General features: G+C 38.4%; 1 protein-coding gene across 1 annotated transcript in view; it reads left to right on the top strand.

Annotated features, from left to right (window-relative positions):
- Window positions 1-16,437: 16,437 nt before the first annotated feature.
- The window catches only part of LOC150087085 (DNA-binding protein SMUBP-2-like), a 460,431-nt gene continuing 450,241 nt past the window's right edge, over window positions 16,438-26,627 (top strand). The window contains exon 1 of the mRNA XM_090372370.1: window positions 16,438-16,905. Within this exon, the coding sequence (XP_090228496.1) occupies window positions 16,720-16,905 (186 nt within the window). The 5' untranslated portion in view covers window positions 16,438-16,719. The remainder of the gene's footprint in view (window positions 16,906-26,627) is intronic.

Below are 26,627 nucleotides of genomic sequence, written 5' to 3'. Positions count from 1 at the left end.
ATGTTCTTTCTCCTCTGGTTCCCTATTCTTTATCCTTTGCAGTTGATCGCTCACATCCTGCTTGATTTTTTCCAAGATTGCAGGAGCTATTAGATTCTTCGTGACGATGGTCCGCTATGCGCTGTTCGGTGACCTGAATCTCCGAGAATCGTTCCAGCCACTTGGTATGCAGTCTCGCCCTGTAAGTTGTCATATCGGTCTCCAGCTTCGTTATTTCGTAGTATGCTTGCATGATGTACGCATTCATTTCGATGCTCCACTTCATGCTTTGGCGTTTTCTCCCTTCCTGGGTGGTCACTACCGCAGTTGCCCAGGAAACACTTCCAGTTGGTTGGGCTGGATGGTCTTGCCCTTCTCTTATAGTAGCCATATGGGAGACTGCCACTCGCCGCTCCACTGTCTTCCTCAGGAGACTGTCTCCAACTTTTCGAGCTGAACCCTCTAACTAAGGCCTGAACGAGAGTGACTTTATCTTGCGCCACTCTCGATGCAGTATGATTAAGTTTTCTCTGCGACATCATCCATTATTGGCGGTAGACCTGTTTAGACTTATGTCCCGTGGTAGTTCTCGCCAGTGACGCCAAAATCTACCTCAGCCGCCACTCCAACCTTGGGGTAAAGAGGTCCCTTCGAGTAGCTTTCACGATGAAAAGGCGTAGCCTAGTGGTCAGGCGCGCGGGTGCATAAGTACACGTGCTTGAGTGACCGGGGTTCAAGCCCGTGACTGTGAATACGGTGCTGTTTCTTGTATTCTGTCTATTTTGTGAACTCCTCTGACCGTTTGGTCGTCCCGGAGTACAAACAGAAAATTTATTTATTTATTTATTTTATTACTATTAACTTATTTATTATTATTATTCAAATGTATTACTACTATTATACCGGTCTGCCAGCGTGATGGAGCCGCGTTCGCTTCCCCCAAGGCGGTACTTGAACCCAGGTCCATCAGACTGGTAATCCAGAGTCGTAATCATTGGGCCATCGTGCCGATTATTATTATCGTTGTGGTTGTTGTCGTTGTTGTTGGGCAATGCGTATAACAAATTTGTACAAAAAAAATGAGATTTTATGTGTGCTTTTTTTACTACATTAAAAATAAGTTAAATCTTAGAACAAAAGTTACCTTATATTATGCATTAGTGGACTCCCAAGTCAATTATTTAGTAAATGTATGGGCACAGCAAATATAACTGAAATAAGGGTAATAAACAACTTAAGTAACAAAATTTTGAAACTTTTAATGGAGACAAACTCTTGGAATGACCTGAATAAGAGAAGGCAGTTTTTGTTGAAATATATAATACTTTATTCAGTTCAAAAACTGAAGTTAAATTTAATCATGAAAAATCTTAACACTATTTTTGAAGAGTCGAATCTGCAAAGAAATGTCTCACATAATTTAAGGAACCCAAAAGCAATTGTTTTGCCTCACCCTAGGGTACTAAACAGATTTGGAGATAGGCACACAATGAATATAATAAACAACTTGTTGGCTAGTGTAGATTTCAGGCTCAGGAGAAATTATTCTAGCTCCAAATTAAAATTCTTAACAAGAAAATTTTTGACACTCAATGATACAGTAGATTAGAATTGCTATGCAAATAAATTGTTATATCTGTTTGCAGTGTTAATGTACTATGTGTTGTGATTTCATTATCTTTTTTGTTAGATACAAATTTGAATCCAAAAACTGTTGTAAATGAAGAATTACAACTCGTCAAGAAATTTAGAGTAGGAGACCGGCAGAATTAATTAACAAGTACAGGTCACTGTTAAAAAAAAGCCGTGAATTAAGGTTGAATTTGAAAGTGTCTGCAATTCTGCCCAGACACGATATGAGAAAGTATATTATGAGAGCCCCTTGTCAATCAATTCGGCCCTGAAAAGATTGTGCAAGGCTCAAGGGGTAGAATTTTTTTCAGCCTGTTTCTACTTGTTAACAGAAGGGACTGCTTCTACAAGGATGAGATACACTTAAATAGAAAGGGTGCAAGAATATTTACTGATGCTATCGCGGCAGTGTTAGGTGGGTCGGAAAACTGCTAGCTTTGGGGAAGACAAGGACTAATAGATCAACAGTAGCCACTGGCAGAAGGGAAAGTGATTCTTGCACTGCTTCTATTGAAATGACCAGAAGCCTGGTGTCACACAGATATAAGGAATGCAGAACTGGAATTTGGGGAGTACAACGTCTACAGAAAGGATAGGAAGGGAGGAGGGGTTATGCTATTAGTTAAAAAACACAAAATCCAAGGAAGTGAAGCCAGTCGACATCGCTGGACAGTGCAGTATCGAGTCAGTTTGGTGTGACATAAGTATTGGGAGATCAAAATTGAGAGTAGGAGTGTGCTATAGGCCTAATGACTCTGATGAGTATAATAAGAAACTGTACAGGGAAATAGAGTGGACCAGTAAATCAGAGAGTCTTATAATAGGAGATTTTAATTTCCCAGATATTGACTGGAATTTGGGGGCTGGTCACTCACATACTAGCAAGGCTTTTGTGAATTTATTGGATTATTGTTTTTTACATCAGCATGTTCGGGAGGCAACTAGAGGAAGGAATACTCTTGATTTGATTATCAGCAGTGATTCTTGCATTAAAAATCTGCAGATAAATGAACCACTAGTTGGCAGTGATCACAGTGTGCTGAAGTGGGATTTACTCAAAGAGGTAACTACCATTAGGGGTAAAGGGAAGGGTTATTGCTTTCGTAAAGGCGACTAGGATGGACTGAAACAGTATTTAAATTCTATACAGTGGGACCAACTGATGATGTTACCAACAGCAAATGCAAAATGGGAAGCATTCAAAGAACTTATCTTGGACGTTACTAGGCTTTACATACCAACTAAAAAATATTGTTCAAGGTTTAGGCCTAAATGGATGTCAGATGAACTGATGAGGCATATGGCAGAGAAGAAACATGCACGGGACACATACAAATTAACACATGACACAGAAGACTATGATATATACAAGTTGATCTGTAACCAAGTTACAAAGGAGGTTAGGCAGGCGAAGGCAGATTACGAGAAATCTTTGGCAAGGGATGCAAAGAAAAACAGCAAAGAGTTCTTTATTTATGTAAACTCTAGAAGGAAGGGGATGAATCAGATTGGTCCACTTGATATTGATGGGTCAACTGTTGATGTTCCTGCTCAGGTAGCTAACAAACTAAATGAATATTTTGCATTGACATTCACACATGAGAAGTTATTTAGCGAGGGGAAAGCCGGAAGTGTATTCAACTCTAGCAGTAAGCTAGATAATCTTGTAATAACTGAGAGTAAAGTGGAGGGGAATTTGTTGAAGATAAACACAAGAAAGGCACCAGGCATGGATGGGATCTATCCAGTTATATTAAAGGAGGCAGCAAAGGAAGTAAGCAAACCCTTAGCCATAATTATGAGAGCTTCCTTGGACTCAGGGGAGGTACCCACAGACTGGAGATGTGCAAATGTGACCCCAATTCACAAAGGAGGATCAAAGGCTGACACAAGTAATTATAGATCTCTGAGTATGTATAAATATAGTGCAAATGCATCAGGAATACATAGCTATATCTGAATAAATCAGATTATTAATAAAACGGCATCGTTTTAAGTTATATCTCATATTGTGAATACCTTCACAACGAGTTGCCATGATATTGCACTACTTCGAATAAGTAACGCTTCACCTAAGGAGAAGACTAATGTTACTTATTCTCAGATGGATACCACCACCCAGACGGCACCGTTTCAGGGCTATTTGGCCCTTCTTCGGTGGGTGGGTAGGTACCCGAGTGATGCAATGATGGCAAAACAGTTATGAAGTATAACTCCACAATATGAGAGATGCCTGATGGTGTATCATATATTTAGACTCAAGCGTTTAGGGCATAAGCCTCAAGCTATGAAGGAGTCTAGACTATGTATAAATATAGTGCAAATGCATCAGGAATACATAGCTATATCTGAATAAATCAGATTATTAATAAAACGGCATCGTTTTAAGTTATATCTCATATTGTGAATACCTTCACAACGAGTTGCCATGATATTGCACTACTTCGAATAAGTAACGCTTCACCTAAGGAGAAGACTAATGTTACTTATTCTCAGATGGATACCACCACCCAGACGGCACCGTTTCAGGGCTATTTGGCCCTTCTTCGGTGGGTGGGTAGGTACCCGAGTGATGCAATGATGGCAAAACAGTTATGAAGTATAACTCCACAATATGAGAGATACCTGATGGTGTATCATATATTTAGTCTCAAGCGTTTAGGGCATAAGCCTCAAGCTATGAAGGAGTCTAGACTATGTTTAAATATAGTGCAAATGCATCAGGAATACATAGCTATATCTGAATAAATCAGATTATTAATAAAACGGCATCGTTTTATTAATAATCTGATTCGAAGTAGTGCAATATCATGGCAACTCGTTGTGAAGGTATTCACAATATGAGATATAACTTAAAACGATGCCGTTTTATTAATAATCTGATTTATTCAGATATAGCTATGTATTCCTGATGCATTTGCACTATATTTATACATAGTCTAGACTCCTTCATAGCTTGAGGCTTATGCCCTAAACGCTTGAGTCTAAATATATGATACACCATCAGGCATCTCTCATATTGTGGAGTTATACTTCATAACTGTTTTGCCATCATTGCATCACTCGGGTACCTACCCACCCACCGAAGAAGGGCCAAATAGCCCTGAAACGGTGCCGTCTGGGTGGTGGTATCCATCTGAGAATAAGTAACATTAGTCTTCTCCTTAGGTGAAGCGTTACTTATTCGAAGTAGTGCAATATCATGGCAACTCGTTGTGAAGGTATTCACAATATGAGATATAACTTAAAACGATGCCGTTTTATTAATAATCTGATTTATTCAGATATAGCTATGTATTCCTGATGCATTTGCACTATATTTATACATAGTCTAGACTCCTTCATAGCTTGAGGCTTATGCCCTAAACGCTTGAGTCTAAATATATGATACACCATCAGGCATCTCTCATATTGTGGAGTTATACTTCATAACTGTTTTGCCATCATTGCATCACTCGGGTACCTACCCACCCACCGAAGAAGGGCCAAATAGCCCTGAAACGGTGCCGTCTGGGTGGTGGTATCCATCTGAGAATAAGTAACATTAGTCTTCTCCTTAGGTGAAGCGTTACTTATTCGAAGTAGTGCAATATCATGGCAACTCGTTGTGAAGGTATTCACAATATGAGATATAACTTAAAACGATGCCGTTTTATTAATAATCTGATTTATTCAGATATAGCTATGTATTCCTGATGCATTTGCACTATATTTATACATAGTCTAGACTCCTTCATAGCTTGAGGCTTATGCCCTAAACGCTTGAGTCTAAAGATCTCTGAGTTTAACTTCTGTTCCAGGAAAATTAATGGAGGCACTAGTTAAAGAAGCACTGCAGGATCGTTTAGACAAGACTTCAGTTATAGTTCGGACACAGCATGGTTTTGTTAAGGGGAAGTCTTGCCTTACAAAGGAACTGGATGCAGGGAATAACTTTGGTATTATATACTTGGATCTTAGAAAGGCTTTTGATACTGTTGCACATGGAAGACTGCTGCACAAATTGGAGCAATGTGACATTGGAGGCAAATTGCTGCTGTGGATAAAGGGGTGGCTGAGGGGGAGAAGACAGAGAGTGGTAATCAATGGACACTGGTCGTCGTGGACTAATGTTATTAGTGGAGTCGCTCAGGGCTCATTGTTGGGTCCATTATTGTTTTCTGTATTTATAAATGATATTTATGATGGTATATCATGCTTAATATCGAAGTTTGCAGACGATACAAAGGTAGGCAGGGTTGTCAAGGACACTATTGACACTATGCTGCTGCAACAGGATCTGGAAAGGTTGAGCAGATGGGCTGAGAGGTGGCAAATAAAGTTTAACATTGACAAATGTAAAGTACTACACATGGGAAACAGCAACCCCAGAGCAACGTATCAACTCTGTGGTACTACACTGACAGTGATAGAGAATGAAAGGGACCTGGGGGTGGTTGTGCAGGCAGATATGAAGTTCTCTGAGCAGTGCAGACGGGCTGCAAGTGTAGCTCATGGTGTATTGTCAATGATATATAGGAATTTTTCTAGCAGGGATAAGGAGGTGATTATTCCTTTGTATAAGGCAATGGTCAGGCCACACCTAGAGTACTGTATACAGGTCTGGAGGCCTCATTTCAAGAAGGATGTAGAACTGCTGGAACGAGTACAGAGAAGGGCAACAAGATTAGTGAATGGAACAATGGGGTGCTCTTACGAAGAAAGGCTTAAGTTTTGCAAATTACAGTGTCTGGAGACTAGGCACGAGCGAGGTGATCTGATAGAGGTGTATAAAGCCTTGAATGGTTTGAGCATGCGCAATGCTGATGGGATTCTTCCTCTCGCTCAGAATAATCACCTGAGAGGGCATAAATTCAAATTGAGGAAAGACAGATGTAGGATAGACGTGCGGAAATTTGCCTTTAGCCAGCGGGTGGTTGGTTGGTGGAACAGACTTCCATCCCTTTTCGTGGAAGTTGATAGCCTAAATAAGTTTAGGGCTCAGCTGGACAGGTATTTTGAACGAAGAGAGGGGTGAAGTGGAAGTGGTTTTTTTTTTTTTTTTTTTGGCTGATGCTGCATAAGCTTGCTTTCTTGCATCAAATGCCTCTACTAATGCTAATGCTAATGCTAATGAATCAAATTACTATAATAGTAATACGAAATTATTTCAAAAAAATACAAAATATTTTAGTTAATTTTTTAAAATATATATTTTTATATTTTAGAATGCCTGTCCAAACGGGAAACTATTTCGAACGCGAGGCCAGGTGCGGTCCAACCCGCTTCAAGCTAGCTCTGGTATCAAAAACCATGTTTTATCAATTCTGCAGGATATAAATCTATAACTCCTTTTCAACGTCTCCAATTTTTTTTTCATGAGTATTTTTAAATTATTATTATTATAATGTTATCCGTAATTGATTACATAAATCGGAATTTGTGTCTGTAAATTGCGTGTGTTCTCTAGTCGATCTACCTGTTTTGCTGGACGAAAAACCCCAGGTCCTGAGGGAAAAAACATTGCTATCTATCCATGCCTGAGACCGACTAACTCAGCCACGGTGAAAAAAGCCCATAAGAGTTCCTGGCATCATCGGCGGGATTCGAACGCGGTGTGTGGGTTGGCGCCTCCGTAGCCAGGTGGGCAGGCGCAGCAGTGCATAGCACACTCTTTTTGATTGGACCCGGGTTCGATCCCGTGACCACCAAATATGGAGGATGCGCGAAAGGAAGGGAATGACCATCGCATATCATCGGAGCAACATGGCTTTAGTTGCTAATGCTCCTAAAAACCAAATAATAAAAATTAATCGTCACTTCCTCATACTTTCTATTTGGTATCACTCTACTGTCCTCCATCTGAAGACATCCAAATCTCCCTGAACTATCTAGATTCTGTCATTGAAAAACTATGTCCATCAACAATCATGATAGCTACAGACTTCAATGCCAAGTCTCCATTATGGTTTAGTACCCCCCCTTACCACAGAGGACGACAACTGGAGAACTTCATACTGGCACATAATCTGCACATCCTAAATAAATCCAACCAACCCAGTACCTTCTTCACAATAAATGGTGAGTCTACCATCGACCTGACTTTCACAACTGCAAACATCACTAACAAAATATTAAACTGGGTTGTGATTGAGAATCTAACATGTAGTGACCACCGTGCAATTTCATTTAAACTAAACTTACCTCCTCAAGACTTGAGAAGATTTGCTGTAAAACATATAAAATGGCCACTGTTCTCGGAATCAGTTAAACATGACTTCTGTTATGAAATTTTAGATTCCTTTAATCAGCTTAATGCCGAACAACAAGCCTTCTGTATCCAAACCGCTTTACTACGAGCAACTGAATGCTCGATTAAGAAAATAGCTCCAAAGAAATCATCTGTTCCCTGGTGGAATCCCCAGCTAACGGTTTTAAGAAGACGTGTTCACAGGGCAAGGAAACTGTATTAAAGGCGACGCTCTTGGCCTCCCAGTGAAGTACAATGGTTCATAAATGAATACAGAACCATAAAACATCAGTATAATCTCGAAATCTTAAACCAAAAAATCGCTACTTGGCAGTCTTTCCTCTCCACTGTGGGCAACTCGAACCCGTGGAGACTACTCTATAAACTTAGCAGAGATAAAGTGCCAACCAATGATATTTACAACTCTATACTGACTAATGACTCTGAAACCACGACCTGGCATGATACTGTCACAATGATTTTAGATAAACTTTTTCCTCAGGATGATCAGTCAACCGACTCTACCACTCAATCCATAATAAGAACCCTCAATTTTCAATACTCCTCCACTGTGGATACTGAGTTTCAAATAGCTTCAACATTAACAAGAGCTTCAAACAGCTTTAAATAAAATCAATGTCCAAAAATGTCCTGGACCTGACTTGCTGGAGAATACTGTCATTAAGAAGTTCGGAGAAAGTTATCCTAACATCCTGTTAAATGAGGTAGATGACTCATCAACTGGTGCAATACCACCACTTTGCTTATTGGAGGCTTGAAGTGGCGAAACCCATGTTTAGTCTCTACAGCAAAGTTTCCGGCAACCCCCCCCCCCCCATACTTCTCTTTCAATCCATGCACGGTACTAAGTACTGTGCATGTTATGATACATTGGTTTTGATACTTTTCGTGTTTGGGGTTTTCATAAAAAAAAAAAAAAAAAAATCTCTTCAACAAATGTCTTCTTTGTGGTACTTTTCCTCATCTCTGGAAGAATGCATTAGTCAAGGGCTGCCGTAGCCTAGTAGTCAGGCGCGCGGGTGCGTAAGTACACGTGCCTTGAGTGACCGGGGTTCAAGCCCGTGACTACTGAATACGGTGCTGTTTATTGTATTCTATCTATCTTGTGAACTCCTCTGACCGTTTGGTCGTCCCGGAGTATAAACAGAAAATTTAATTTAATTTAAACTACTAAGAAAACCCAACAAGCCCCCATCAACCCCAGAGCCTTCCGTCCCATTTTTCTCCTACTGAAATTGGGAAAACTCTACGAACGAATACTTGCCCCAAGAATTTATGATCTCTTCCAAGTTCAAGACATCTTTTCACCTCACCAGTATGGATTCGTCTTGTGAAGATGCACTTCTTGCGTTAAAAAATTACGTCCAGAGTTCTACATCAAAATATGAAATGGCCATCTTCATAGATTTGGAGGTTGCTTTTACTACCACTGGTCGGAGGGTGCCCTCGCAAGTCATCGGATCATCTCATGCTCCTCTCAGTTGTACCAAGCTATCCGAGCCTACTTTTATCACAGTAATCTATACAGGTTACTTCAAAAACCTGCAGCATAACACGAGCTGTCAATAGAGAATGTCCTCAGGGATCTGTTCTGGGGCCGCTCTTCTGGAACATTACACTAAATACATGGCTTATCAGACATTTCGATTTTGCTACCCCCTTCGCATATACTGATGACCTTGTCATGTCTTCTCGCGCAACAAATTCAAGAAAGAGCTTCTCCGGTCTTAAAGGATCTCATTAAATGGGCAACTGCAAACAAACTTAAAATATCTCCATCCAAAACGCGGCTCATCATCTTTAAAGATCAACTAAATATTCATCGCCCTCCTATCGTGAAAAAACCAACAAGCAAATACCATATGTCAAGCACTTAAAACATCTTAGTGTGATCATTGATAATAGACCCAGTTTTACTCTTCACGTAAACCACACAATAGATAAAGTCAAGAAGTTTAGTATGGCTATTGTTCGGATTACAAGAACTGACTGCGGGCTTGGACGCAGATCTCTTCTCTTATATTACAAGTCAGTATTCATACCTGTTGCAACCTATGCTGCTCCGGTTTGGTATGATAGACTTAAGAACTTCAACCCGAAATCAAAACTACTCTCCTTGCAAAGATCCGTGATTCTTACAATGCTCCATGCCTGCAGGACTGTCTCAACTGGTGCCCTGCAGGTCATAGGTGGAGTATTACCTCTGGACTTGCACATTTTACATCGTGCCTTCTGCTATTTTCAAAAACATCAAACCTGAAAGCTACTTTCAAACAACAGCAGAGGTGAAAAAACCCGGAATTGGTCTGCTTTAATAAAATTTTGGCAAGATTGTTGGAATACAACCCCTAAAGGCAGAACTACATATGAATTTATACCAGACGTCTCCTTTACTACCAACAAGAAAAATTCCCTATGGTTCTCTCCATATCATTTATCCATACCATATTATATGGTTCTCTACACATCATTTATCATAATTGGACATGGCTCTTTTAACTCCAAACTCTTTCAGTTCAGAATAAGGAATATCGTTTCTTGCCTTTGTCTCCAACTTGAACCACCTGCTCTATCACTGCCCTCTTTATGCTGACTTACGGAAATCCCTTCAAGACCGTATAAACACCTTCTCACCTGGCAACGAAAAACATCTAGTAGAATCTGCCTCACACTGGAATCATTCTACAATTTTCTTCTGATTTATTTGCTAGAAGAAAAGTTCTGTTGGCCAATCCTGCTTCAGCTTCACCTCCTACAGTGCCTCCAGCACCTTCAATAATATCAGCCTCAACAGTGAGCAGTGTCCTGCAAAAATAAAATATTGTCACCTTGAATAGCTCCTAGATCACATAGATCCATTTTTTTTTTCTTTACTTTTACCCCCTCAGACCTGTGTAACCGGAGGATTGCTGGCACCCACTGGTGTTGCACTGCCTCCGGTGGGTGCAGGATTATACAATCTTAGATAATTCACTTTTATTTTTTTATCTAATTTTTTTTCTTTAAAATTTATTCATATATAGTTTTTTTCATTTTTTATTTATTTTTTAATATATTTTATTTATTTTTAAATATATTTTATTTATTTATATTTTTTAAAATATTTTTTCTTTATTTATTTTTGTGTAATTTTTTTTCTTCTATTTTCTCTGGCTAAAGAAAATACAAGAAAGTCTGGGCAACTGAGTGTTTTAATTAATTTTTTTTATCCATCCTATTTTTTTATATTTACAATCATTACTTATTTATTTTTTCTTACTTTTATTTATAATTTTTTGTTTCAGTATTTTTTATTTTATATAATTTTACTTCACCTTCATTTTTTTATTTATTTTATTAGTAATTTCCTTTTTTTACTTTGTATCTATATATATTTATATATATATTTTTATTTTACTTTTTTTTAATACTGTTTTATTTTATTTTAATTTATTTTTTTCTACTCTTATCTATAAATTTTTATCTTTGTTTATTTTATTTTACTTTTTTTAACTAACTTTTTTATTTATTTATTTTTTTTCTATGCTGGTACCCTAAGTCTGGGTAGCTGTAGGTACAGGTTTGCTGGCACCCACTGTAAGTAAACTGCAGCCATTGTCAACCCACTGCAGGACGGAAGCCTCCTCAACAATTCATGCTGAGGAAAATGGACCATAATCTGTCATTCTGGTCCAGTGCGGCTTGGCAGCTCTACCATATTTAGCAGTCAGGGGCTTGAACCCCAGTCTACTCAAAGAATGTGTGCTACTGCATTCCCGCTCCTGACCACTCGGTTGCAGAAGCCCTTGTATAGCACTATTTCCAGTGGATGCGGGACTTCGCCCTCTTCAGGGCAGACAAAGATTGTAACGGTCTATCTCTACTCGGCTAAAGACATATCTAGTTTTGGCCCACCTCCTTGTGGTGTAGACAGGCACCGGGCACGCTTTCCAGAGATCGCCTGCCCGGTGGAAAAAAAGAGGGCAGAAACAACACATAATATACACAAACATAACACTACATGTTTTTGGCCGCTCTACAGAGTTTTGTATCATCGCAGAGTAACATGGCGGAGATGAACTTATCTTCCTGGAGACGCTGTACAGAAGATACTATACATGTCTACAGTCATTTTGTTTGTCGCAAAGCAAAGGTATTGTGTAGGATAACGCTTCTATAGCATCAGACAACAATTGCAAGATATTTCATCAGCCGTTTATATAAATACAGAGTTGGAGGGTTATGCTAGCTCATTAGAATGTTTTGAGAAGGCGGAAATATGGCTCCATATATGTTCAGTTGAAACCAAGGAAAAAAAGTGTAGCTATTGCTCTGTCCCAGGAAGGGCTTTCTATGCGTGCTATCTCTGATAAAATAGCCTGCCACAAGTAAACAGTATCCCGGGTACTGAAATTAAAACTATTATCTTTAGGCCACCTGAATAATTAAATTCATCTGCCATGCTGGGTGTCTTATGTCTGTAAATTGCGTGTGTTCTATGGTCGATTTGTCTGTTTTGCTGGACGAAAAACCTCAGTTTCTGGGGGGGGGGACCTTGCTATCTACGCTTGAAACCGACTAACTCAACACGGAGTGAAAAGAGCCCATTAAAGTTCCTTGCGTCATCGACGGGACGCTGAAATTAAAGCGTGATGTGAAGAGAAGACCTGGATCAGGCCTTAAGAGAGCCTTCCGAAGATCTATATTTGAAATGGCTATGCCTTCGTAATCGCCATGCTAGCGCTCCTATTCTATAACTGGACTTTGAGATGGCCTCTGGTGTTGAAACAAGTGCACGAACTATCCAACGAAGGCTTTCGGAATGTGGTCTGCATGCCTAACGGCCCAAGTAGAAATCTTTGTTAACCCAACAAGTGAGGAAGAAGCGACTTGCTTCGGCTAAAAAGCATGTTTCATGGACAAAAGAGCAACGGGACACCGTCATCTTTTCTAACGAATCGAAATTCAACCTGCATGGTTCTGATGGGTAGCGTGTGTCTCCTTTGGGGTATGCCTCTCGGGTCCTGCTTTGCTCTTTTAGGTGCATCTGTCATACTTGACTTATTAATCTTTCATTTACTGAAACCATTTCATCAACTGAATACTTTTTTATCCTATGTAACTTTTTAAACATTACCTTTAATGGGTTACATTTAATATTCATTTATATATATGAAAGAATGCAAAATTACTTTTGTTAAAGATAATAACTAATTCAGTAATAAGGCATTAAAAATTTAGTCACAGATAATTGTGTTTCAAATGTTCTATTGATTCCAGATACTTTGTATTTTCGTGTAGTTTACAACAAAAAAAAAAAAAAAAATATATATATATATATATACAGTGAAACTTCTCCAAATGGACACCTCTCTTTAACGGACGTCTCTCTACAACGGACATTTTCAAATTCTCCAACTCTCCTCTATTGGTTTTAACGTGTTTTCAGCTTCTGTCTAGCGGACATTCTCTGTAACGGACGCGGACAGGCAATCTGCACTGTTTCGTTTAGATTAGCACTTAATTTGATCTCCCCATAACGAACAGCGGGCGAGCTCACGGCCCTTTTTCTGGGAACGTTTCTTCCCAGAAAAAGGGCCGTACTGCCTCACGTACTGCCTCAATCGTGTGTTTATTTTCTATTTCCGATTCTCTGAATTTTATCAAGGTTTACGTCGCGGTTCTAAACCCTTTTTCAAGAATTTTAAGGCACGTGTAAAACTTCTGATGAATTCGGTGTGTGCAGGAGGGGGGGGGATTTTGTCGGCCTTTCGTCTTTTGAGTTTTAGTTTTCAGTTTTGTTCAGTGTCGTGTGAAGTGCACAATGTCTTTTCCTAAACATTTAACTTTAAAAGATAAAGTCGAACTCATTAATGCGTATGATCGGCAAAAAAATAGTGTTCGCAATCTCGCTGCAAAATTCAAAATCGAGAAGAAGCAGGTAAGCGACACCCTCCTAAAGAAAAAGAATGAACTGCTCAAACAATTTTGGCAACACGTAAATGATCAGGTTCAAAAATCATTCCCGAAAACTGTTGGACTTCAAATTTGTCGCGCACGTGCTAAAAAAATTCCCATTAATGGGCCTATTATTAGGGAAAAGGCTTTGGAGGTTGAGAAATCTATGGGAGTAAATGAGTTCAAAGCTTCTGTGGGATGGCTAGACAAGTTCAAAACTCGGCATAAAATTTCTTGGAAAACCGTAAGTGGTGAAGGTGGATCTGTTGATATTGGGGTTGTAACAGAGTGGACCGTCAAATTGGAAGATTTATGTCGTGATTTTGACGCTAAGGATATTTACAACTGTGACGTAACAGGATTGTTTTTTAAAGCTCTTCCTGAAAAAACAATGAGTCTAAAAAACGAAAAGTGCCAGGGTGGAAAAATTTCTAAGGAACGCTTGACTGTACTATTGTGTACAAATATGGTGGGAGACTTTGAACAACCTCTTGTTATAGGAAAACCACAAAATCCTCGTTGTTTCAAGGGCATAAAGTCGAATCTTTTGAATGTTGACTGGAAGTCTAATAAAAAAGCGTGGATGACACGAGATATCATGAGCGAATGGATAAGTCACTTTAACCAAAACATGATTCGTCAAAACAAAAAAATTATTCTTTTCATGGATAATGCTGCATCTCACCCGCACATTGAATTGTCCAACCTTCAAATCGTTTTTCTGCCACCAAACACATCTGCAGAGTGTCAGCCCTTGGATCAAGGGATAATAAAAAATTTTAAACTTCGCTACAGAAAACGTGTTTTAAGACATCTCATTGCAAACATGAACGATGTAACATGTGCGAGTGACCTTGCAAAGAAACTCAGCATCCTAGATGCGATTCAATGGATTTCCTCTTCAGTAAACGCAATTAGAAAACAAACTGTCGCGAACTGTTTTGTAAAGTCTGGCTTCTCAAACGCAAAAATTGAAGTTGTGAACAGTAATGTTGAGCACCAAGAAGAACAAGAACTTCAACATCTATTGATAATGTACGATACTTCCGCTACAAGTGACCCTGGTTACAAAGATACTATATAGACTCGAACCTCACTACAGAAGATGGTGCTCTAGATATCAACGACATTATCATCGATATTTTTCGAGAAGTTCCTCATGAGGATGAAGAAATGGAAGAAGGTCATTCTGTCGAAGAACATATTAACGACGAACCACCGATGAAAATAGAAGAAGCGCGCATACAAATCAATCGATTAAAAATGTTTTTCGCCGCCGAAGAAGATACTGAAGGACTTTCGATGGTTTCTTCACTCTAAACAAATGTTGAAAACAAAATTATCAGCCGGAAGAATGTGCAGAAGAAAATAAGTGATTACTGTATGTATTTTTCTTAAGATAAAGTCATAATATGCATAGCACAATTGTATGTATATTATTTACAAAAATATTGTGCAAAATCTGTATTTAATTTAATTTTACATTAAACGTTTAACGATTTTTCTTTATCTCTTGTGTATGTAATTGTATATTATTTACAAAAATATTGTTCAAAATCTGTATATATTTTAATTTAATTTTACATTAAACGTTTAACGATTTTTCTTTCTTTCTTTTTTTTTTTCTATATATATATATATTGGTGGCTCTGGTTAGCAGCTAAATGATGGAGGGTTTGTTTCATAGGATGCCAGGCTTAAAATAATAAATAAATAAAGGAAAAGAATTAAATAAAAATTAAAACCAAAGTCAAAAGGAATTCAGTTCATTAAATCGAAACCTTAAATAAGTGTTGAGGTTAATCAAAGTGACTAGATGTAGATTTATGGAGTTAAGATCAAATAAGTAATATTTTAAAATATAATGGCGAGACTTGGTTAAAATGTAGCCTAGAAAGAGATTAAGATGACAGTCATGTCATCTTAATCATTCATAAACATTAATGAATAAAGAATTTATATATATATATACTACTGTATATAAAATTGTGGATAATTATAGTAGGTTTCAGTACAGTGAGACCAGTGCACCTGTCTCACTGTACTGAAACCTTTTATTATTACATACCGGAACCCTGTACTGTGTACATAAAATTCTGTATTTATTAATGTCTATTGCAACTGGCCACACTTGACCGTCATATTAATCTTCTTCTAGGCTACATTTTAGCCAATGTGCGGCCATTGTATTAAAAAAAACCATTAAAAATATTTAAAATATTGCTTATTAAATTATTATATATGTGTGAAATAAATATAAAGTATGAGAAAGCGAAATGGGGGAAGGAAAACATAGAGGGGAAAATAAATGGATTTGAACTGAGAAGGAGAAAATCAGTCTACAGGGTTACCACACAGCTATTAGAACCGCGTGCGCGTGCGTTTTTTTTTTTAAACTATATACTTATTTTTATATTTCGCTATTCAGCCATCTTTCATAGCGTCTTATTTTTTTTTTAGAATTAATAATTAATTATAAATATCTCATACTAATAATCAGTGAATCGATATAGTATCCATCGCAACTACAAAACTAGAAAATTCTCTAGAAACTCTCCGCAATGTTCCGGCCTGTTTTCATGTTCATACAATGATGGCTCCACTTTCTATGCGCTTTAACATGTAAAAGGATTTAACATTATCGCCTATGGGAGTGTCCACTCTGTATATATGACTACTCTGTGCTCTGGGCCTAAAACCTTACAAAACAAGTTTCATCTTGTGGCAGTTATATTTCGTTAGCTAAGGGCCCAATTTAATTTACATTGGAGTTAATAATTGTATTTTGTCAAATATAGGTGCATATTACCGATTAATACTTTACTAATCTGTATGTCTAACAGGCCTTGTTAATATGACATTGTTTAGTATGGAAACGGAGTAGTACGTTAGTTCTCTGCTGTATAGAAGGGCATACAGGTATGCTGCTTCGTTGGCAAAGGGCCCGGTGTATTTTACGTTCGAGTTATAATTGTATTATGCCAAATATAGATGCGTATTATAACAGACCATGTTTATCTCTAACTTTGTATAGTATAGAAAAGCGGCACAGCAGAAAGACTGAAAGCGTTGTAAGATTTAACACATTGAAATCACCCATGTCACAGGTACTAAAATTTTTAAAACCCGTAATAGAGGAACGGATTAGCGGTATTTGTGAGAGCTTAGTTGCGGTTTTGTAAAACTGTCCCCTCCCCCATCGGTTCAGATGTTTTAGCCCAAAAAACTCAACACATTCATTGTATGGAAAAAGGATATTAATTTCTTTTACAAAATATGAAGCTTAATTTTAACGCGGAATATATATTCAGCTAGTTCCCATTTTAGTACTAATGTTTTGCATAATAGTAAGGCGGTGTTTGTGTAATGGTATGTATATTTATTTTTTGAATTAAGGGTGATTTTTGGATCAGCAATATTAAACCTGAATAATATTGGTATTTTGGAATTTGTTAGATTTTTTTTTTTTTTTTTTTTTTTCCTTTCAACACTTATACCAGTTAGGCTCTTAGATCCATTCTGACCTGTCATGTTAGTCAAATTGATACAATTTGAATTAATTGATACAATTTGTTTTCAGAATTACATAATTTGAGACAAATTATGTAATTCTGAAAACGATCTACACTATGGCTTCCACTCAAGGAAATATTTTCAAGTTACTATTTTGTCAGTCAGAGGAAAGCAATATGTTTTTATTTATGCAGTAGACTCAATTATTTATAGGTGGATTAATTGCGGCGGGGGGACCTCAGAGCGCGTGGAAGTTCAAGTTAATCCGAGTCTGATAACAAAGAAAAGTGTGGAAATCATTAATTGTTTTTTTTTTGTAAATGGCTGTGCTTTCTACCTGCTAACCCATTCTATTCATATTTCAGCAAACCTCCAGTTTTACAATTAATTTTAATATTCTTCTTAAATTGTTTTAATTGATTCATGTGTGCCTATTGTTATTTCCATTGTACAAGAACTTCATCTTATCAGAAAATATGAAAATATTTTTGAAATGTGAACTTCGTGTCCACTTGATTGCATGGAACAACAAGGAGATACTGCTATAGCTGACAAGATGGTGATTCAGAGTTTTTGTAGTACCATTCACGGGAAGGAAAACCTTTTTAAAAAGCAGACTTTTTCATTTTTTTTTTTTTAAAGCAATATGTACATATTAAATTTTATGCCAGATCTCACTTTATAGTGTAATTTTATAAATATGAGTAAAACTCATAATGCTGAACACACCTTTCCCTGTGTTCAGTATTAAAGTTGTTGCCTAATCGTTGTTTTATCCAGTGGGAACGTTGTTGGGTGTGCGACAGGCAAGTAAACTGCTTAGGGACCAGACATTGTGGGGGTGCCTGTAATTGAAGTCTCAGTTCCATATGGGGGAAATGTGGGTTTCCTCAGTAAGGCATTTTTTCCCACAGTCCATGCTGGCTTTTAGTGCCCCTGGGGATAATCACTTACCGTATATAAAGTTACCGTAATATCACTGACTGAACCCATGAGCCATTCTAGCAGCCGATCTGTCTGTTTAGACAACTAATTTTAGACTGTACAGTCATCGGCAAGTCTTTTTCATTATCAGTTGCAAGGAGATGCTGCTATAGCTGACAGTGTGGCACACTCAGTTTGTATTTTATTCATGGATTATTGCTACCCAAATGTATTATATTGCATTTATTATTGTTATACCTCAATTGCCAATTTTTTTCAGCCTATATATCTAGACCTCTTCATTATTTAGATTTCTTTGAATAAGTATACCTTGATTAATATCATTAACCACCCTTCCTACCTTTGTATAATTCCATATCAAACTTAAAATAGCTACATTATCAGTAATAAATATTAAGTACAGTAATGGGCCTAATACTGAACCCTGTGGTACCTCACTTCCAATAACTGACCATGAAGATCATTGGTTATTTATAACCATCTGTCTCATACCACTTAACTATTCATTTATCAACATGATATAGTGACTTGCAACTAATACCTCATTATTAATATCACATAATAGTTTATACAACTTTTCATGTGGCTATCCAGATCTTTACTGAAATCTAAGTAAATTGAGTCAGTATTATTCTTTTTTGGCTACTTCCTTTGCAATAACCTTATAACAGAGAATCAGATTGATCATACATTTTATTTCCTTGACAAATCCATACTGATTGCCTTATAGCTTTATTTGCATTGAGATGATCTTGTCACTTTTTGAAATATTGACTCAATTTTCTCTGGGACATAAGTGAAATGTACAGGCCTGTAATTACTGTAGTGACCATTTGCTCCTCTTCTGTGTGGGGAGACAGCCTGCTTTTTGTCTATATTTTCTGCTGTTCACTCCAAATCATGAAAGTCCCAATTTATAACATGTCTTCCACTTTCACAATCAGCAATTCCACTTATCATGAAGATATGAAAGTAGAATTAATTGGAATTTGGTACCCTGTACCTCAGTTCATCATCATCAGCCATTTTCAATCCACTGCAGGATGAAGGCCTCTTCAGCAACTTTCTAGTTCCTTCTGTTTTGTGCAATGGCCATCCATTTCCTACCACGAACTCATGAATTTCATATGTCCATCTCTGTCGTCTTCCAAGTTTTCTTTTAGCTCCTCTTGAGTACCATTCTGTTATTTTTTTTAAGATGACAATTTTCTTAAGACATAATGACAGATGTCCATCTGTCATCATGTCTTCGAGCCACGTATCCTGCCCAAGTCCATTTCAGTTCTTTAGTTTTGATAAGAATCTACTTTACTTGTGTTTGCTGCATAATGATGAGAGCCTTGTTGATCAATTTGGCCCTGGAAAGATTGTGCAAGGTTCAAGGGGTAGAATTTTTTTCAGTCTGGTCTGTACTTGTTAACAGGAGATACTGCTTCTACTGTAATGGGATACACTTAAATAGAAAGGGTGCAAGAATATTTGCTGATGCTACCAAGGCAGTGTTAGGTGGGTCGGAAAACTGCTAGCTTGGGGGATACAAGGACTAATAGATTAACAATAGCCACTGGCAGAGGTGAAAGTGATTCTTGCACTGCTTCTATTGGAATGAGCAGCAGCCTGGAAAACAAGATGCAAGGTATTTTAGAGACTGCTGGGAGTCACTGCGGTACAAGTAAACACATGGGTTGTGTTAGGGTAGCTAAGAATAGGAACAGGTGCATGTATACTTGCGTATACACCAGTGCTAGGAGTTTGGTAAGTAAATTTGAGGTATTGCTCAAAAAATCAAAAGCAGATATAGTTGGGATATCAGAGACGTGGTGTCACATAGATATAAGTAATGCAGAACTGGAATTTGCGGTGAACAATGTGTATAGGAAGGGAGGAGGAGTTATGCTATTAGTTAAGAAACAAACAAAATCCAACGAAGTGAACCCAGTCGACATTGCTGGACAGTGCAGTGCCGAGTCAGTTTGGTGTGGCATAAGCATTGGGAGATCAAAATTGGGAGTAGAAGTGTGTTATAGGCCTAATTACTCTGATGAGTATAATAAAAAAGTGTACAGGAAATAGTGGGCCAGTAAATCAGAGAGTCTTATAATGGGGGATTTTATCCGAGATATTGACTGGAATTTGTGGGTCGGCCACTAGCAAGGCTTATGTGGATTTATTGGATGATTGTTTTCTACATCAGTATGTTCGGGAGGCAACTAGAGGGAGTCATACTTTTGATCCGATTATCAGTAGTGATTCTTCATGCATTAAGAATCTGCAGATAAAGGAACCACTAGGTGGCAGTGATCACAGTGTGCTGAAGTGGGATTTACTCAAAGAGGTAACTACCATCAGGGGTAAAGGGAAGGGTTTTTTGCTTTCGTAAAGGCTATTACAGTGGTCAAAGACAGTATTTAAATTCTATATGGTGGGACCAACTGATGATGTTGCCAACAGCAAATTCAAAATGGGAAGCATTCAAAGAATTTATCTTGGAAGCTACTAGGCTTTACATACCAACTAAGAAATATTGTTGAAGGTTTAGGCCTAAATGGAAGTCAGATGAACTAATGAGACATATGGCAGAGAAGAAAAATGCATTGGATATATATAAATTAATGGGTGACACGAAAGCCTATGATAGATATAAGCCCGTCTGTAACCAAGTCACAAAGGAGATTAGGCAGGCAAAAGCAGATTATGAGAAATCTTTGGCAAAGGATGCAAAGAAAAACAAAGAGTTCTCTACCTATGTAAACTCTAGAAGGAAAGGAATGAATCAGATTGGTCCACTGGATATTGATGGTTCAACTGTTGATGATCCTGCTCAAGTGGCTAACAAACCGAGTATTTTGCATCTACATTCGCACATGAGGAGTTATTCAGGGAGGGGAATGCCAGAGGTGAACTAAACTCTGGCAGTGAGCTAGATGATTTTCTAATAACTGAGAGGAAAGTGGAGGAGAAATGGTTGAAGATAAACATAAACAAGGCACTCGGGGTGGATGGGATCTATCCAGTTATATTAAAGAAGGCAGCAAAGGAAGTAAGCAAACCCTTAGCCATAATTATGAGAGCTTCTTGGGACTGAAGGGAGGAACCCATGGACTGGAGATTTGCAAATGTAACCCCAATTCACAAAGGAGGATCAAAGGGCAACACAAGGTTTTATAGACATGTTAGTTTAACTTTGGTTCCAGGAAAATTAATGGGGGCACTGGTTAAAGAAGCAATGCAGAATCATCTAGGCATGACTTCAGTTATAGTTTGGACACAGCAGGGTTTTAAGGGAAAGTCTTGCTTGACCAATTTGATTGGATACTATGATGTGGTCACAAAGCAACTGGATGCAGGGAATAACTTTGATATTTTTATCATCCACATAGTGCAAGGAAGCCTGAGGCTTATGCTGCACAAGCCAAAAAAAAAAAAAATTCTGAATTACCCTGAGAGAGAGAGAGAGAGAATGTAAGTCAGAAGTAGAAGGGAATCTCCAAGAAAGAGAAGAATGATGATATCCAGCTCAGGACTTGGTGTGCCCAGCTCATACTCAGCAGATGAGAGACCCTGGGGTTAATACCGTTGCACAGGGAGGACTGCTGAACAAATTTGAGCAGTGTGGCATTGGAGGCAAATTTCTTCTATGGATAAAGGGATGGTTGAGTGGGAGAAGACAGAGTGGTAATCAATGGACACTGCTTATTGTGGACTAATGGTATTAGTGGAGTCCCTCAGGGTTCAGTGTTGGGTCCATTGTTGTTTTCTGTATTTATGAATGTTATTGATGATGGTATATCAAACTTAATTTCCAAGTTTGCAGACGATACAAAGGTTGGCAGAGTTGTTAACGACACTAATGACAGTACGCTGCTGCGACAGGATCTAGAAAAGTTGAGTAGATATGCTGAGAGGTGGCAAATGAAGTTTAACATTGGCAAATGTAAAGTACTACATATGGGAAGCAGTAACCCCAGAGTGACGTCTCAACTCTGTGGTACTACACTGACAGTGGTAGAGAATGAAAAGGACCAGGAGATAATTGTACAGGCAGATATGAAGTTTTCTGAGCAGTGCAGATGGTCTGCAAGAGTAGCTCATAGTGTCTTGTCAATGATATACAGGAATTTTTTCTAGCAGGGATAAGGAGGTGATTATCCCTTGTATAAGGCAATGGTCAGGCCACACCTTTTGAGTACTGTATACAGGTCTGGAGGCCTCATTTTAAGAAGGATATAGAGCTGTTTGAACGAGTATAGAGAAGAGCAACAAGATTGGTGAATGGAACAAAGGGTTTCTCTTCCGAAGAGAGGCTTAAGTTTTTCAAATTACAGTGTCTGGAGACTAGGCACCTGTGAGGTGATCTGATTGAGGTGTATAAAGCCTTGAATGATTTGAGCATGCTCAATGCTGATGGGATTCTTCCTATTGCTCAGAATAATCACCTCAGAGGGCATAAATTCAAATTGAGGAAAGACAGATATAGGATAGACGTGCAGAACTTTGCCTTTAGCCCGCAGGTAGTTGGTTGGTGGAACAGACTTTTCCATTCTTTGTTGTGGGAGTTGATAGCCTTAATAAATTTAAAGTTGAGCTGGACAGGTATTTGGAATGAACAGAGGGGTGAAATGGGAGCGGTTTTTTTTTTTTTTTTTTTGGCTGATATTGCATAAGGTTGCTTTCTTGCATCATATGCCTCTACTAATGCAAAAATGCTAATAATCTGTGTGTATCTCTTCTTATCTAGCAGTCTGATTCCTAATATAATTCATTCCATTCTTTGCTGTGTAGTTTTCAGCTTTTCTTCCATTCTTTTGGTGAGAGTACAAGTTTCACTTCCATGAGTCACTGTTGGTTTTATATACATTGGTTCGTTATTTTACATTTCAGACAAATTGTGATATTGCTCCTCAGTATGTGACGATATTTCCTGAATGCTATCCATCCAAAATTTATTCTTCTCCTGATTTCCAGCCATTTATCATTATTACAGCTAATGACTTGTCCCAGATAAGTATATGAATCCAGCTTTTCAATTACTGCTCCTTCAATGATTACATCCCTTTCTGTGGCATGCTTGTTCAACATTACTTTTGTTTTAGCCATATTCAGGTTTAGTCCAAAATCCTTACTAGCTGAGCATAACTGATTAAGATTCTAATTCTTCGATTAAGATTCTAAGACTCTAATTCTTTGGGGTCATGGCTTATAATCACAATGTCCTCTGCAGATCGAAAATGGTATAGGTACTCTCCATTCACATTGACTCCTTTCTGCGACCAGTCTAATGCTCTGAAAGCTTCCTTAAGGGCAGCAGTAAACACCTTTGGAGATATTGTTTCCTTGTTGAACTCCTTTCTCAATTTTAGATTTGCTATTACCTTTATCTAGTCTAATAAAGGAGGCAGTGTTCTCATATATTTTCTTCAAAATCATAATATATGAGGTATCTATGCCTTGTCTTTCCAGTGCCCAAAACATTGCCTTATGCTTTATGGAGTCAAATGCCTTTTAATAATCCACAAATGCCAGGCATAAAGATTTTAATACCATTGTATTAAAATTGTATTAATACCATTGTATATGAAAGACTGTTGTACAATTTGGAGCACAGTGGTATACTCAAGTTTCTGCTGAGGATAAAGGGATTTTTTAGTGGTAATCAATGGACACTGCTCTTCGTGGACTAATGTTATTAGTGGAGTCTGGCTCGCTGTTGGGCTCATTGTTATTTTCTGTATTTTTTGATGATAATCGATGAAGGTATATCAGTCAGTGTCCAAGTTTGCAGATGATGCAATGATTGGCAGGGCTGGTAATGAGAGAGTAATGACAGTACACTGCTTCAGTGGGATCTAGGAAAGTTGGGCAGATGGCTGAGAAGCGGCATCTGAAGTATAACACCAAAAAATACAGAGTACTGCAAATGGGTAGCAATAACCCCAGAATAACATAACAACTGTGCAGTACTACACTCAGGGTAGTGGAGAATGAAAAATACCTGCTGGTAATTGTGCCATGGGGGATGTCTTTGTGTGTGCACGATGCAAGGAGTGTAACGAAATCAGGTGACAAATCAGCGTTGTTATGGGCCTATATTAGAGCTTGAAGGACAGGTGGATGCCCTCGAAGGATCTAAAGTGAGGGCCCGTCAAGCTATCAGCTGCCCACATCAACACCAGAGCTTGCACTTGGTCATCACGCAACACAGTGGCAACCCCCAAGGCAGAATGTGCTGGTCCCACAGGAACTAGTAGTTGTTGGTGACTCTATTGTCAGGGAAATGGGTAACATACTTTGTTAAAAGGATAGGTGGAACAGGACCAGGGTATGTCTACCAGGAGCAAAGGTTGATGACGTTGTAGAGCGGATATCATCTTTTAAGGGCACAAAAGGTGATATAGTTGTATACGTTGGCACTGATGATATTAAGAGTAGGAGATTGGCAGAATTACTTAACAAGTACAGGTCACTGTTGAAAAAAAGCCGTGAATTAGGGTTGAATTTGAAAGTGTCTGCAATTCTGCCCAGACACGATAGGAGGGAGTTTATGATGAGAGCCCTGTCGATCAATTCGGCCTTCAAAAGATTGTGCAAGGCTCAAGGGGTAGAATTTTTTTCAGCCTGGTCTGTACTGGTTAACAGAAGGGACTGCTTCTACAGGGATGGGATACACTTAAATAGAAAGGGTGCAAGAATATTTGCTGACGCTATCGAAGCAGTGTTAGGTGAGTCGGAAAACTGCTAGATCGGGAGGATACAAGGAATAATGGATTAACAGTAGCCACTGGCAGAGGTGAAAGTGATTCTTGAACTGCTTCTATTGGAATGAGCTTCTAATGGAATGGTGCAAGAATATTTTCTGACGCTATCGAAGCAGTGTTAGGTGGGTCGGAAAACTGCTAGATCGGGAGGATACAAGGAATAATGGATTAACAGTAGCCACTGGCAGAGGTGAAAGTGATTCTTGCACTGCTTCTATTGGAATGAGCAGAAGCCTGGTAAACAAGAGGCAGGATGTTTAAGAGACTGCTGGGACTCATTGCGGTACAAGTAAACACATGGGTTGTGTTAGGGTAGCTAAGAATAGGAACAGGTGCTTGTATACTTGCGTGTACACCAATGCTAGGAGTTTGGTAAATGAATTTGAGGTATTGTTCAAAGCATGAAAGGCGAATATTGCTGGGATATCAGAAACGTGGTGTCACACAGATATAAGGAATGCAGAACTGGAATCTGGGGAGTACAACATCTACAGAAAGGATAGACAGGTAGGAAGGGAAGAGGGGTTATGCTATTAGTTAAGAAACACAAAATCGAAGGAAGTGAAGCCAGTCGACATTGCTGGACAGTGCAGTGTCGAGTCAGTTTGGTGTGACATAAGCATTGGGAGAACAAAATTGAGAGTAGGAGTGTGCTATAGGCCTAATGACTCTGATGAGTATAATAAGAAACTGTACAGGAAATAGTGGGCCAGTAAATCTGAGAGTCTTGTAATGGGGGATTTTAATTTCCCAGATATTGACTGGAATTTGTGGGTTGGTCACTCACACACTAGCAAGGCTTTTGTGGATTTATTGGATGATTGTTTTCTACATCAGCATGTTCGGGAGGCAACTAGAGGCAGTAATACTCTTGATTTGATTATCAGTAGTGATTCTTCATGCATTAAGAATCTGCAGATAAGGGAACCACTAGGTGGCAGCGATCACAGTGTGATGAAGTGGGATTTCTCAAAGAGGTAACTACCATCAGGGGTAAAAGGAAGGGTTGTTGTTTTCATAAAGGCAACTACGATTGTTTGAGACAGTATTTAAATTCTATATAGTGGGACCAAGTGATGATGTTACAAACAGCAAATTCAAAATGGGAAGCATTCAAAGAACTTATATTGCAAGCTAGACTTTACATACCAACTAAGAAATATTGTTAAAAGGTTTAGGCCTAAATGGATGTCAGATGAACTAATGAGACATATGGCAGAGAAGAAAAATGCATGGGATACATATAAATTAACACGTGACACAGAAGCCTATGATAGATATAAGTTGATCTATAACCAAGTTACAAAGGAGGTTAGGCAGGCGAAGGCAGATTACGAGAAATCTTTGGCAAAGGATGCAAAGAAAAACAGCAAAGAGTTCTTTACATATGTAAACTCTAGAAGGAAGGGGATGAATCAGATTGGTCCACTTGATATTGATGGTTCAACTGTTGCTGATCCTGCTCAGGTAGCTAACAAACTAAATGAATATTTTGCATCGACATTCACACATGAGGAGTTATTCAGCGAGGGGAATGCCAGAGTTGTATTCAACTCTGGCAGTAAGCTGGATAATCTTGTATTAACTGAGAGTATAGTGGAGGAGAAATAGTTGAA

The sequence above is a fragment of the Mastigoproctus giganteus genome, chromosome 4 (genome assembly GCF_048544385.1).
Source record: "Mastigoproctus giganteus isolate SK-2022 chromosome 4, ASM4854438v1, whole genome shotgun sequence".
In the NCBI taxonomy this organism is placed as follows: Eukaryota; Metazoa; Arthropoda; class Arachnida; order Uropygi; family Thelyphonidae; genus Mastigoproctus; species Mastigoproctus giganteus.
Note: the sequence above shows the minus strand (reverse complement) of the source record. Positions and strands in the feature narration are given on the sequence as shown.